We start from the raw sequence: 14,438 nt of genomic DNA on the forward strand, positions 1-14,438 counted from the left end.
TGGCCTGCCCCGCCACCTCCCCACTGGTGTGTGCCAGCAACTGTGCAAAGAGGGAACGGATGAACGAACGAACAAATGAGTAAAAGAAAGTGGCTATCTGGTTTGGCCAGCCATTGTCCAGGAGAGGGGAAGTTACATTATAATGTTCCAGGTGGAGCAACAGGACCCGGGCTGGGATGCAGAGGCAACTGAGCAACACAGTCTCGCTTCTTTCTAGTTTAGAAAGAAAGACTTGCTAACTGTGTGGAAAAGGGCAACGACGGTATTGTCTTCTTAGCGACACACAACTGAGGTGGCAAGAGCTCTTCAGACGGAAGGGAAGGAGGAGTGTATGAAGCGCGTCCAACACGTGGGAGGTGCGCTGCGATCTCAGAAGAGAACGTCTGTGGAAAGGAGTGTGTCTGAGCATTTGGATAAATATGCGTGGCGGGCTCCTCAGCCGGCTGTGGGCTAGGATCTCACTGGGAAGCCCCCCCGGGTGGGCAAGGCCCGCCTGGGGAGTGAGAGCTCTTGGGTTCTGCCACCCCTGTACTTGCCCCCAGAAGAGACGAGAAAAACACTCCCTTCCCTTTGGCCCCTGGGGTGGAGCGTGGGGGCTCCTGGGCAGACAGTCCCCAAAGCTCAGAAGTGCACGGGGGGGGAGGGGGGGGGGCAGTTAGACTCTCAGCAGGGGGACAGGCCAGTCCTGTCTCAATCACAGTGGGAAACAAATGACTTTGCTGTGTGACTTGGGATGGCCGCTCCCGTCTCTGGATCTCAGTTCCCTTCTCTGGCGAGAAACAAAGGCGCGGATCGACATGCTGCCTCCAGGTTGCCTCCAGCTCTGAGATGTGCGGCGTCCAGGGCGCAGCATCCCGCGAGAGCCCCTGTGCCTAGGAACAGCCCTCTCTGGGTCCTCAGAGATGGAGCGTTCTTGCACGTGGGACACATGTGAGCTCCCTGCGGGGCAGAGTGACCCAGCTGGCTCTGTGTCCCCCACCACTGTAATTCTGCAGTGCGCCCTAAAAGTCCTGCTTCCTCACGCCTTTACACCTTTGCACACGTGGTTTCCTCTTTGCAGAAAGCCTTCCCCCCGTCCTGCGGGCAGGTCAACTCCTTACTCCTTGTCAAGGCCCTGCTCAGATGTTTGTTCCTCCAGGAAGCAAGCTCTGCCTGGGCTCCCTGGCTGGGACAGAGGTCCCTCTCTGAACACCTGGGGTCTGGCTCAGCACGTGTTTAACCGTGCCTTCTGTGAGGGAAGCCCTGGCTCCAGGGATGACCGTGACCCCAGCCCAGGGGATAGAATGAACCAGTGGGAAAACTCAGAGGGCAAAGGTCGCACGGTGCAGTATAAAGCGGACCCCCTCATGCATCTGAGGCCCGTTTGTGAAGGGCTTGTGGTCTGCTCGGAGTAGCCCTGAGGATAGGCCCCGCCCACATCTAGAAGGAGGGCCAAATGGGTCTTTGAAGGCCAGCTACAGGCAGAACTCTGAGGCAAAGCTAACTCTGAAGAGACATGGGTGAAGGCAATTCTGGGCCTCAGGGAGGCCGGGGGGCTCCGTGGTTAGGAGCCCAGGTTTCAGACTCAGTGTGCCGCAGCCTGAATCTTAGCCATGCTGTTTCTGGGCACATGACTCCGCCTCTCTGAGCTTCAGTTTCCCCATCTGTGACATGGGCACGATACCGACTTCGGGCCTGCAAATCAGGACTAAACAAGGCGGCGTAGAAAATGGGCACCTGGCCCATTTCAGTACGTGATTGCTGATACTGTTACTGTGCCACTCAACCCAAATACATTTTCTCTGGGCACTGCCCTCAACCCTGTGGGCATCTTGCTCAGAGGCCAGCTCCCTCCGTCACACTCTGATGGACTCTCCAACGTGGGCCTAGGCTAGGGCAGAAAGGGAGGTTCAGAGAGGCTGAGTGGCCTGCCCAAGGCCACACAGCTGGGAAGACAGAGGACTAGGACCTGACACCAGGTCTGCCCATTCCAAGCCCAGGGCTCTGTTACCTGCACCCTCATGTCAACGAGACTTGTGGCCAGATGTCAGCTAGTAGTGGCAGGCATGACGATCAGGGTCCGGCTCCTCTAAGCGTGAGAGGGTTAGGAAATCACATTGGAAGGTGAATTGTCGTAAACAGGACCTTCTCGCTGGTGACTGTGAGTCTCTCTTCCCACAAAGGAACCTGAGTCATGCTCCTTCTTTCTATTCCAGGCAGCCTCTCTGGAGAGGATTTCCTCTGCCTGAATGTCTCACCCCGACCAGAAGGAACATTTACTGGTTTTTGTCATCTACAGGCTATTTCTCCCTTTCTGGAAGCAGCTGTCTGATTTCTTCTGGGGACTATTTCTACTCCTCGATTAGTCTACACTCATTCTCCTCCAGTTCCTAGGCTGGCCCGGACTGACCCAGCCGTCGACCCAAGATGAACCAATGAGACTTTTGCTTAAATTGTTGGGGGTATTCTTCTTTTTCTGAAGCCACTGAGCTGACCTGTTGGATACAGCTTGGAGCTGTGGCCACCACTGTATCACACACCATCCTGCTTGGGCATGAAGAAAGCTAAGAAGTGGAGAGAGCCAGGTCCTCGTGGACATTTTTGCTCCTGGATCCAGCCACACCTGCAGCCTAGTACCCTTAGACATCTCAGTTACATTTTGCCGATCAATGCTCTTTTTGAATAATCCATTTTGACTAGGTTTCTGTCATCTGCAACTAAAACAGTTCTGACTAAAACAAGATCTCACAGCCAGTAAGTGGCAGTATTTGGATCAAGGCCCAGGATCTTAACCACTCTATTAAACTGGCATCGTCGCCTCCTCTGATCTTCATGCCAGTTCCTAGCAGCAACCCACGCCCATCAATAATCCCAACAGCTGACATTTGCTCAGGGCTTGACAGCCCAGAGACTGCTCGCACACATCATCACTCTTTTTAAAAAAAAAATTGAGAGATACTTCGTGTGCCATAAAATTCGCCCCTTTAAAGCGTACCATTCAGTGGTGCTTAGTGCATTCACAAGGCCGTGCAACCAGGGCCATCATCTAATTCCAGAACATTTCCATCACCCCCCAAAAGATACCCAGTACCCAATAACAGCCTCTCCCCTTTTGCCCCTCCCTCCAGCTCCTGGCAACCACTAATCTGCTTTCTGTCTCTACGGATCTGCCTCTTCTGGACACACATCATCACTTTTAACTCCATATAAACTTTGTGAAGTAGCCACTAGAGACAGGGGCACTAGACGGCACAGTGGCAAAGAGTGCGGTATCTGGTGTCGCCCACCCAGTTTCAAATCTAAGTTTGGACATTCACTAGCTGTGTGACCTTGTGCAAATGACTTAACCTCTCTGAGCCTAGAATTCTTCATCTATGTAATTTAATAAACTTAATATGAGGATTAACTGAGTCATTATATCTAGATGCTTAGCCGTCCGTGCTCCAGAAATGCCAGCTGTTTCTTTTGTCATTACCTTGTTACTGGTGAGGACAATCAGGCACAAAGGGGTTAAGAGGCGTGACCAAGGCCTCATAGCACAGGTGGCTGGGCCCCAAGTCTCCTGACCGAGTCCTCTGCTTTTTCCATTACGCCACATTGGCCTAGCTGTTTCTCCACGAAAGCTTGGCCCTCTCCGTACTCTTTTGTGCCAAGTTACTTTTGACAAAGCCAAGGCTACTCACCAGACAGGAGGAAGGGGAGTGTGGGATCATGAAATCACCTCACTTTAGGGTGTCACGGCCCCACACGGGCCGGCCTCCTTGCCTGCTCCTCGGGAACAGCTGACTTTGGCTGGTGGGATCCCGCCCTGCCCTCTTCCAGCTTCCTCCTCTGGGTTTTGGGGGGTGGCTGTTTCTAGGACAGCAGGACCCTCTGGAATTCTATGACTTTCCCACTCCAGCCACCCATCTGGGCCTCTTTAAGGCTGGCTGAAGCACTGCCTTTGGACTAACAGGGAGGGGAGTCTGAGGCAGCTATTTATGCTATACCAAACCCCCAATTATTGCCAATTATGCTGAGTGGGGAAGAAAACCTCACTTTTAAGTTCTGGTAGAAACAAGAAAGTTGAGTCAGAACAGGAGAGTGGAGGGAGTACAGGCTTTGGGCCAGGGACACTCGTGATCACGCTCTGGCTCAGGCATTCCGAAATGATGTCACCTCGGGCAAGTCCCTTCTGAACTGAGGGACAGCTAATGGCAGCTAATGTGCTTATTGAGCAAGGCGCAGCTCGATTAACCATCACCACGAATGCATGAGGAAAGTTCTTTCATTCTTTAACATGCAGATGGGGAGACTGAGTCTCAGAAGCATACAGAGGTGACACCAAGCTGAGACCTGAAACACGAAGCTGAGACTTAAACCCAGTCTCTCTAACCCCAGAGGTCAAGGTCTAAAGCTGTGGGTATGCTGCCCTGCTGGCTGCAAAACAGCAGCCATGGACATTTCCATATGCCCTTCTCCTCACTCCCGTCTTCATCCAACCTCCTCTTCTAGATGATGCTGGAGCAAACACCCCAACCTCTCTGGCCAAGCTGACAGGCGTGGAGGTACACTTAGGACCCTTGGGACAATCAGATTCTCTCTCTCCTGGAGACTGGACTCAGCACCTAGAAACTCCAGAGGGTTGACAACAGGGAAAAGTGAGGGACTGAGGTGCTGTCTGGGGGATGTGGGCCAATGGGCTAGGGGAGGAAGCCGGTCCAGAGAAGCTAGCAGTTAAACAAAATAGGCTTGATGGGAGACCCTGTGGCCACAATGACAGACGGCTGGGGAGCTGCTGGTCCTCTGAGGGCCAATCAGGTGCTGGTTCTGGGGCCCTGTGGGGCCAGCTTCATTTCCTGCTCTGGGGCTCCATGGGACATACCTGCCTCCTCCCATAAATCTACCCCACTCCTCTCTTCCTGCCTAAGCTGCCCAGTGGCCACTTTGCTCTGTGGATTCCCATAATCCCCGGGACAGCAATCCTGAGTGTCGCCGTTCTCTGTCCCCTCTTATCCTTCATCCTTCTTGGAGGTGTCAGGCAGGCAAGAGGCCTCTGAAAGCAAAATACAGGTGGTCGTCCCTACACAGACCCTCTGTGCGTGAAAAGTCAGTCTAGCAACTTCAATCTCTGAACTGAAGATCTGCTATAATGGATCTGCCTAAGTCACCCCTGCACCTGGCAAAGAGGGTGTGGATCTTGGTCCTTCTCAGACAGGACGATGCCTCCAGCTCATCACATTCAAAGGTGTTGGGCATCATCTTCCCTTCCTTTCCCCCAGGGTTCAGCCCTTTCCTGGCCCCCATGCTGCTCCTGCCAAGTCTGTTTTAGCTAGAGTCTTAGCATCGTTACCATATAGTCTCTTTGTGCACTTCTAGGTCTGCTGTAGACTAGAAGAAAAATATAATTTACATATGGTACTGTTTAATTTTGTTGCATTTTGTCAACACAGAACACCACTAATGAGTTCACTGCATTTTAATAATTAGGTAACAGGAGTCTCGGTTGACATTACACAACGACTCTTGGCAGTTTGTTATGTAGGCGTTTGAGATGGTTTTAGTGATACTGGGGAAACCTGCGAGAAGCACATTATCATCTCCTCTTCCTTTAAAATAATGAAATACAGGTTCTGAAAATTCTTTATTCAACATTTTTAGGAATGGATTAGGTCCATACAACCAAGATGTCGGTGGTTAATATCACCCAAGCTTCTAAAAGAACATGTGGGGTCAAGAGATAGGATGGCGTGCAGGACACTGTGTTTGCTGGGACTTCTGGGAAGTGACCTTTCACTCTTTCCTGCTGAGTATAATCCCAGAGCATTTTGTAACCACGTGGGATCTGAGGATAAAGCCAACACCACTGAAAGTAGGAATGCAGGATGAGAGGAAGGAGCTGGGTGAGGTGGTACCATTGAAAACCCTGGATCAATCTGTGCCTGAAGCCAGGAAGGTTTTTTTCTCCTGGGATATTCAAACGTATGCTCCACAGATTTGCGTGTCATTCTTGTATAGGGACCATGTTAATTTCTGTATCCTTCTGACTTCAGTAGCTGTGCTGCTCAAGGGAGCACAATGGACATCATTTTTAAGTCTAGGAAAAAAAAAAAAAAACCACTCTGTGTCCGCTGTGGGGTGAGCATCTAGACCCTGAAGTCAAAATGGAAAGTTAGTCCAATTAAACTTTTCCGACCCTGCAGCCCACTGGAGACTCCAAATCCTTACCTGGAGGTCAAAGAACTTGCTGTAGCGCCGGTAAATGGCCTCTGTGGAGCCACTGGACCACGTGACCCGGATGATATAGACCTATAGAGAGGGACAGAAGAGACAGGCATTAACACCAAGGGATCTCTTCCAACATCCAGATGGCGAACAGACACGTGAAAAGATGCTCAGTGTCACTCCTCATCAGGGAAAATACAAATCAAAACCACAATGAGATACCACCTCACCCTTGTCAGAATGGCTAAAATGAACAACTCAGGCAACAAGAGATGTTGACCAGGATGCGGAGAAAGAGGAAGCCTTTTGCACTGCTGGTGGGAAGGCAAACTGGTGCAGCCACTCTGGAAAACAGTATGGAGGTTCCTCAAAAAATTAAAAATAGAACTACCCTACGACCCAGCAATTGCACTACTAGGCATTTATCCAAAGGATACAGGAGTGCTGATTCAAAGGGGCACATGCACTTCAATGTTTATAGCAATGCTATTGACAATACAAAGCATGGAAAGAGCCCAAATGTCCATCGGCAGATGAATGGATGAAGAAGATGTGGTATATATATACAATGGAGTATTACTCGGCAATCAAAGAGAATGAAATCTTGCCATTTGCAACTACATGGATGGAACTAGAGGGTATTATGCTAAGTGAAATCAGTCAGAAAAAGACAAATACCATATGATTTCACTCATTTGTGGAATTTAAGACACAAAACAGATGAACATAAGGGAAGGGAAGGAAAAATAATATAAAAACAGGGGCCCCTGGGTGGCTCAGTCGGTTGAGGGTCCGACTTTGGCTCAGGTCATGATCTCACGGTCTGTGGGTTCCAGCCCCGCATCAGGCTCTGTGCTGACAGCTCGGAGCCTGGAGCCTGCTTCAGATTCTGTGTCTCCCTCTCTCTCTGCCCCTCCCCTGCTCGTGCTCTGTCTCTGTCTCTCAAAAATAAATAAATGTTAAAAAAATTAAGTAATATAAAAACAGGGAGGGAGACAAACCATAAGAGGCTCTTAAATACAGAGAACAAACTCAGGACTGCTGACAGGGTGTTGGGTGGGAAGATGGGCTAAAGGGACAAGGGGCATTAAGGAGGACACTTGTTGGGACGAGCACTGGGTGTGATAGGTGAGTGATGAATCACTACATTCTATTCCTGCAGTCATTATTACACTACATGGTAACTAACTTGGATTTAAATGAAAGGAAAGAGTTGGGGGTGGGGGCGGGGAGCTCTTCCATCTCCAGGACTCTGGAGTAAAGCACAGGGCTGTCAGAAAGACCTGGGTTTGAATCTAAGTTCTGCTGCTGAAATGCTGTGTGGCTTTGGAGAAGTTACTTGCTTTCTCTGGGCCTCAGCTTCCTCCTCAACAGTATGGGTATAACTCCCACCTCTGAGAATTATACAAAGGATTAAGTGAAATCAAGAATGGAAAACATTAACACCCTGCTCATCTCGGGAGATAGTGTTATTTTCAGCACTGCAGGGACTTCTTGCTTTCCACTCAATCCAGAGAGCCACAGGGCTGGCTATTTTTCCAGTCATTCTTAACACTTTGCCTTTTGTCAGAAGTCGCAGAGACCTGTGGCTCTTAGCACTGTGGTATTTCTCATAAGCTAAGCCTCACGCCACTGCCACCAATTAGGGGCCTGGGGCCAAGTCATTTTCTCCCTCCAGGTGTGTTTCCTCGTTGGTAAATTGGTCTGACAGCATCTGTTCAGGGTGACAGTGTAAGGATATCACGCGATTGACGATGGGGGGGCAACCACAGGGCCATGTTTCCATCATTGTCATAAGTCACGGCACATGCAGAAAATAATATATGATGACAAATTTGGGCAAACTGAGGTGGCAGCTGGTCAGAGGCAGTACCTCGTGGCCCCGCACACCACCTGGACAACTAAAAAGGATGTATGTGAAAGCTCTTTGGAAAGGCGGAAATGCTGTATAAACACGATGGGCTCGACGGTGATGGAGGCCATGAGCTGAGGAGTGACTGGAGGGACAACACATACGTAAATGAAAATAACCTGTGGGCAGTGCACGCCTGTTATTTTTTGCCCAGTACTGATTCCCTTTTCTTCCCACCAAAGCTTTTTTGACTTTTCTCCTGGGAACCTCCTTCCCCACCCCAGCACAGTGCCTTAGATACAGAGGTGGGTGCCATTCATGATCCATGGTGATTAGTTGAGAAATGAGCACGTGACCTGTGCTGGGCCAATCAGAGCCAGCAAGAGTCGGCTCTTTTGCTCCAACCCTTAAAAAAGACAAGCTGTCTTTTCTTTGAAGTTGCTAGGCTGTTAGGCAGTAGATCTGGAGCTGTTGCAGGCCATCTCACTACTGCCTGCAAGGATGCCAACATCAGCAGGTTCCTGGGAACACAGTCGAACCGTTAGATCCAGTTCTGCTTGAACCTCAATCTACTCCTGGTCTGTCAAGTTTACTGAGCCGAGAAACCTTGGGCCAAACCTGCCCTCTTGAATTATTTCTGAAGCCAGTTTAAGTTGGGTTTTTGACATAGGTAATCTAGTCCTGACCGAGGCAGGATGGGAGGTAGGAGAGAGCTCTCTGAAGCCTGGAGTCATCACGGTGCACTTTGAACGATGTGGAAACTTTACAAGGAAACTTCCATTCAAAATGGAACAGGGTGGAGAAACCATGGGGGGCCGGAGCCAGGGACCAGTGTGAACACCAGGGTCTCACAGGTAGAAGAAATGAATAATGGAAAGGTAATTCAGGACAAGGTGGGGAAGTGCCCTTGAGTGCCAAGCTAAGTCCACCACGAATGACCTCTCCAAATCCAACATGGATTTTATTTCAAAGAAGCATGATGGAGAGGAAGAAACCTGGGCTCTAGACTCACACAATTTCCTAACCTTGGGGCCACAGCCTCCTTAACTGTAAAATGGGGTCAGTAAGCCCATCTCACACATTGTTACGATGATTATAAGAGGCAAAGCTCTGAGCTCTTTGCCTGGCAGAAAGGAAAAGTTCAAGAAACTTTAGTGCCCTGCGCTCTGATTCCCCAGGGCCTGTCCCACCCTGTTCATAAAAACAGGCTATTTCAACATCAGAGATTTGGGCATCCGGGCCCACCCCCCTCCCTTGTTGGTGCTCCCTGGTCCTGGGAACCTCATGAAGCCAAAGAACAGGTCAAGACATCCTTTAGGAGTCACCTCGGAAAGGTGATTTTCTGACAAAAAAGAACTGTCTCCAAAGCCACCCAGAGAGTTGTCAGTTTTATGAAAAAGACATCCATTCTGTTCATCAAGACTCCGGCACAGAGATTCTGAATGGCTCCCATTTGTCATTCATTCATTCATTCATTCATTCACTCTATGACATTTATTAAGTACCTCTTGTGTGCTAGGCACTCTCTGGGTGCTGGGATGTAATGAAGAGCAAGAGCGACCTAGACCTTGCCCTTGGGAAATGGGAAGATGGGCAACAGACCAGCAGACAAGCAAGTACGTATGAATTATAAGTTACAGTCAGTGCTTAGGAAGGACCCAAAGTCTGGTATGATTGTACAATGGGGGAGGCTGGGGTGGATGAGTGTCCCTGGAAGGGAAGACCCACTGGGGCAAGCAGGCTTTGAACGGAGACCTGAGGGACAAGGAGCTGGCAGGGAGAAGAACTGAGAGAAGAGTATTCCAGGCAGAAAGAAAAGGATGAATAAGGATGCGGATGCCGGATGGTTCAGGACATGTCTGAGGTGCAGAAAGGCCGTCATGGCAAGCAGAGCCGGGGGAGGAAGGAGGCTGGGGCTGGGAGGCAAGCACCAGCGGCATTATGAGGGGCTTGCAGGTCACAGGGAGGAGATGGGCTTCTATTCTGTTAAGGGGTTTCAAAGGGTGGGGTGTGTGTGTGTGTGACATGATTAAACGTATGTTTCAAAAAAAGTTTTCCTATGTATCCTTCTGGCTGCTGTGTGAAAAATGGTTTGACAAGGAGGAGGGACACCACTAAGGAGGCTTTTCTGTCACTGAGAGGGACACAGCCAATCCAATGGCCCAACATCCAGATGGGTAAATTGAGGCCCAGAGAATACCATACCAAAAGTCTTGTCACTGGGGGATGCTTAAGCAAAGTCTGGATGACCATGTGTGAAGAATAATACTAATGGGGATTAAAAAACAAGGGAAAAGGGGCGCCTGGGTGGCTCAGTCAGTTAAGCATCCGACTTCAGCTCAGGCCATGATCTCACGGTCCATGAGTTTGAGCACCGCGTCGGGCTCTGTGTTGTCAGCTCAGAGCCTGGAGCCCGCTTCAGATTCTGGGTCTCCCTTTCTCTCTGTCTCTGCCCCACTCACACTCTGTCTCTCGAAAATAAATAAATGTTAAAAAAAAAATAAAGTGAGTATCGAAATAAAGCTCGTTGAGTAAACTAAAAAAAAAGGGGGAAAAAAAAGGTTGACCATCAAAGTTTCATTGTTTTCTGAAAACCAGTAAGAAAAACATTCCCATAAATGGAAAAAAATTCTGCTTACACAATTCATTTTCGATCTCTTGTTTATAGTTTTTAAAGTTCTGTACATATGGTACAAGGACTCTGCAGCAGGCCTAATTGGCTTAGTGGAACCAACCTGTGAACACAATTTAATGTCTGCATTTTTAGGCACACATCTAATTTTTAACAAGCATTGCCCCAGTGCAGGGTTTTGGTCTTGCCCAGGGTTTGGGGTGAAAGGGCATACTCACTGGCTTCTAATGCCAGCCCTGTTGCTGGGTGAGACTCACACGCACCAACCTCTCTGGCCGCAGTGTCCTTCTCTCTACTTTCCCTTGAGGATTCACTGTAATCACTAAGGTACATGGGGCTTTGCCCGATGCCTGGCACACAGGACATATGCAAACAGTCTTTCCTGCATAGCAGCTGTCCGACACATTACTGCTTCTCTGGTTCTCCTCTATTCCTCTTGGTAACAGCACCTGATTTCCCTTGGAAGATCACTCCTCTGCCGCCACTGGGTCTTTGTGACAGAGAATGGGTGGGTGTCCCAAACTACTGTCTACCCCTGGCCTCCACAATTCTTCAGGGATGGGCACATGACCCAAGCCAGGCCAATGAGACTCAATTCTGGGACTTTTGATGGCACGATCAGGGAAGAGCCCCTCTTCCCTACTGTGACAGCTAGCTGGGAGAACCATGTGGGAAGCACCTGCCACACAGAAGCAAGCAGCCAAGAGGGACAGAGAGGGCCTGAGTCCTGTGACATCATTTGAACCCCTGGACCCAGTGTCCCGGTCTTTTCATGGACACAAGCCAAAACCTTCCCTTTCTTGTGTAAGCCTGTTATAGTTTGTATTACTTGCAACCAAAGCAATCCTAACATACCTGACCTTGACTTTTAGATTTTTTTTTTTTTAACGTTTATTCCTTTTTTGAGACAGAGAGAGACAGAGCATGAACGGGGGAGGGTCAGAGAGAGAGGGAGACACAGAATCTGAAACAGGCTCCAGGCTCTGAGCTCTCAGCACAGAGCCTGACATGGGGCTTGAACTCACAAACCACGAGATCATGACCTGAGCTGAAGTCGGACACTTCACCGACTGAGCCACCCAGGCGCCCCAACGACTTTTAGATTATATCCCAAATCCAGTTAACGCTCCGTGGCCTGCCGTTGAAGGAATTAAAAGCTGACTTCTTCATGGCAGCAGTATTCACAACAGCCAAATGAGGAACAAAATGTGTTGTATACATACAGTGGAATATCACTCAGCCTTAAAAAGGGAGGGCATTCTGACACATGCTAATAACATGAATGATCCCTGAAGACATTATGCTAAGTGAAATCAGCCAGCCACAAAAAAACGAATACCGTACGATTCCACTTATAGGAGGTCCCTACAGGAGTCAAATTCATAGAAACAGAAAGTAGAGTGGGGGTCGCCAGGGGATGGGGTGGGGACATGGGGAGTTAGTGTTCAATGGTGTTAAATACAATATAAGTGTTAATGAAAAAATAAAAGGTCTGGAGACGGATGGTGGTAGCAGTTGCACAACAAAGCGAATGCACCTAATGCCACTGAACGGGACACTTAAAAACGGTTGAGGGGCGCCTCAGTCGGTTAAGCGTCCGACTTCAGCTCAGGTCACGATCTCGCGGTCCGTGAGTTCGAGCCCCGCGTTGGGCTCTGGGCTGATGGCTCAGAGCCTGGAGCCTGCTTCCCATTCTGTGTCTCCCTCTCTCTCTGCCCCGCCCCGTTCATGCTCTCTCTCTGTCTCAAAAATAAATAACCGTTAAAAAAAGAAAAATTAAAACAAAACAAAACAAAAAACGGTTGAAATGGTAAAATGATATGTCATATATATTTTATCACAATTAAAAAAATAATCAAAAAAGGTTTTTTTAATGTTCATTTACCCTTGAGAGAGAGAGAGAGAGAGACAGAGTGTGAGCGGGGCAGGGACAGAGAGAGAGGGAGGCACAGAATCTGAAACGGCCTCTAGGTCTGAGCTGTCAGCACAGAGCCCGATGCAGGGCTCGAACCCACGAGCCGTGAGATTGCGACCTGAGCCGAAGTCAGACGCTTGACCGACTGAGCCACCCAGGTGCCCCTAAAAAAATAATTTTTAACAAAAGCAGATTTATATAGTCCATGTCACGTTCCTCTGGAAATGACACTGAAATGTTCTCCCTGGTACAGCCTTCAAAACATGTACTGCATATCCAAGAAAGGATTTGTATCCAGAGCATGTTTTTTTTTTTTAAACTCTCAAAACTCAACAGTAAGGAAACAACCAACGTGATCACAAGATGGACAAAAGATTTAAACAGACCCTTCACCACAGAGAATATATGGATGCAAAGACATACATGAGAAGATGCTCGACATCATTAACCATCAGAGAAAGGCACGCCGAAACCATGATGAGATTTCACCACGTACCTATCAGAATGGCTAGAATAAAAATTGCTGACAAAAACAAACAAAAAATTACTGAAAACAAATGCTGACAAAAGTGTGTGGTCACCAGAACTCTCACACATTGGTGGGAAAGCAAGATGGCACAGCCACTCTGGATGGAAGCGGAACCACAGGGTGAAAGGCTGTTGATCAGGGTAGTCAGACGGTGAAAGGATCACCCCACGGATTACTCTCCCAGCAAGGGGACAAATGTACCGTTTCAGTGGAGGACTGGCAGTCCAACTGGAGCCAGGTGACCAAACCCAGCATTACCAATAGAGGCAGGCAGGCACCGCGCGGCCCCCGAGGTGATGCAACGTGGAATCAAGAAAATCTTCTGTCAAGTACTGTCGCCCAAATGTTTAACCTGAATCTCAAGCCTCTTGACCTAATTTCCAATTTACAGAAAACAAAAGAGGATGGGGAACAAGCTAAATGACACCATGAGGAAACAGTCAAATTCCGAATGTGGGCTATTCTAGAAGTCTGCTAACAGGGCATCGTTCAAATGCTACTTCTTCCGGAAAGCCCTCTCGGACTGCTCCTTCCCCACCAATACTGGGTTGGCTCTCCCTGCTACATGTCTCCTTTGGTACCTGTTTCCCCATCACCGTTTCCTCATGTCAGTTAAGCTTTACTGCAATTGCTAGGTGTCTGCTTTCCCACTAGGTTCTAAGTTTCTTGACAGAAGAGACAATGCCTGTCTTGTTCCCCGGGTGCTGTATGCCCAGCTCTGAGCACAGTGGAAAATCTATGCTTCATGAAAAAATGAGAATGAGATGGAGATGCCAGGTGGTCAAGCTCTCACAGGTGGCAATGCCTGCCCGAGGCAGGCCTGAGGTCTGTGGGAAGGGAGCCTGGTCCAGCCGTGTCTCTCAGATGGTCCCTCAGGCTCGCCTATCCTCTGTGCTCCGTGCCCTGCTTCACAACCCCTCCCACTGACCCGTCTGCCTGGAGCAGAGAGTCTCCCCCAGCAGCCGGGACTCCTTCCCTCTGGGAATGACCACACTGGTGTCTGAGGGCCCCCAAGGGTTTCCTCCCGCTCCCTCACAGGAGGCCTTAAACTGGAATTAGCCACCATGGAAACCCCTTCTTATTCAACCTCAGCAGTCAGGCCTGTGTGACTTACAAAGCCCAGACTCCCCAGGCCCGGGTTCCCACCAGGCCCAGAAGTGCTGGGTTTCTTCACTTCCTCTAAGTCAGTACAGAGATGGACTGGTGGAGGGGAGGGCTGTGGGGGCAGGGTATACCATGACCAGGGTGCTTGGGGTAGAGTTGGGCACATGGCTGGGCCGTGGTGTCTCCCAAATTCCCCAGAGCCCACAGGTTAGGATAACATGTC

General features: G+C 49.4%; 1 protein-coding gene across 2 annotated transcripts in view; it reads right to left on the bottom strand.

The window, feature by feature from the left end:
• SH3PXD2B (SH3 and PX domains 2B) overlaps nucleotides 1-14,438 on the bottom strand; it is a 102,240-nt gene that overhangs the window by 62,336 nt on the left and 25,466 nt on the right. For both annotated transcript variants that reach the window (XM_053907096.1, XM_053907097.1), the window contains exon 2: nucleotides 6,187-6,267. In XM_053907096.1, the coding sequence (XP_053763071.1) occupies nucleotides 6,187-6,267 (81 nt within the window). The remainder of the gene's footprint in view (nucleotides 1-6,186; nucleotides 6,268-14,438) is intronic.

The sequence above is a fragment of the Panthera pardus genome, unplaced genomic scaffold (genome assembly GCF_024362965.1).
Source record: "Panthera pardus isolate Hobbes unplaced genomic scaffold, ASM2436296v1 HiC_scaffold_2, whole genome shotgun sequence".
Classification (NCBI taxonomy): domain Eukaryota; kingdom Metazoa; phylum Chordata; class Mammalia; order Carnivora; family Felidae; genus Panthera; species Panthera pardus.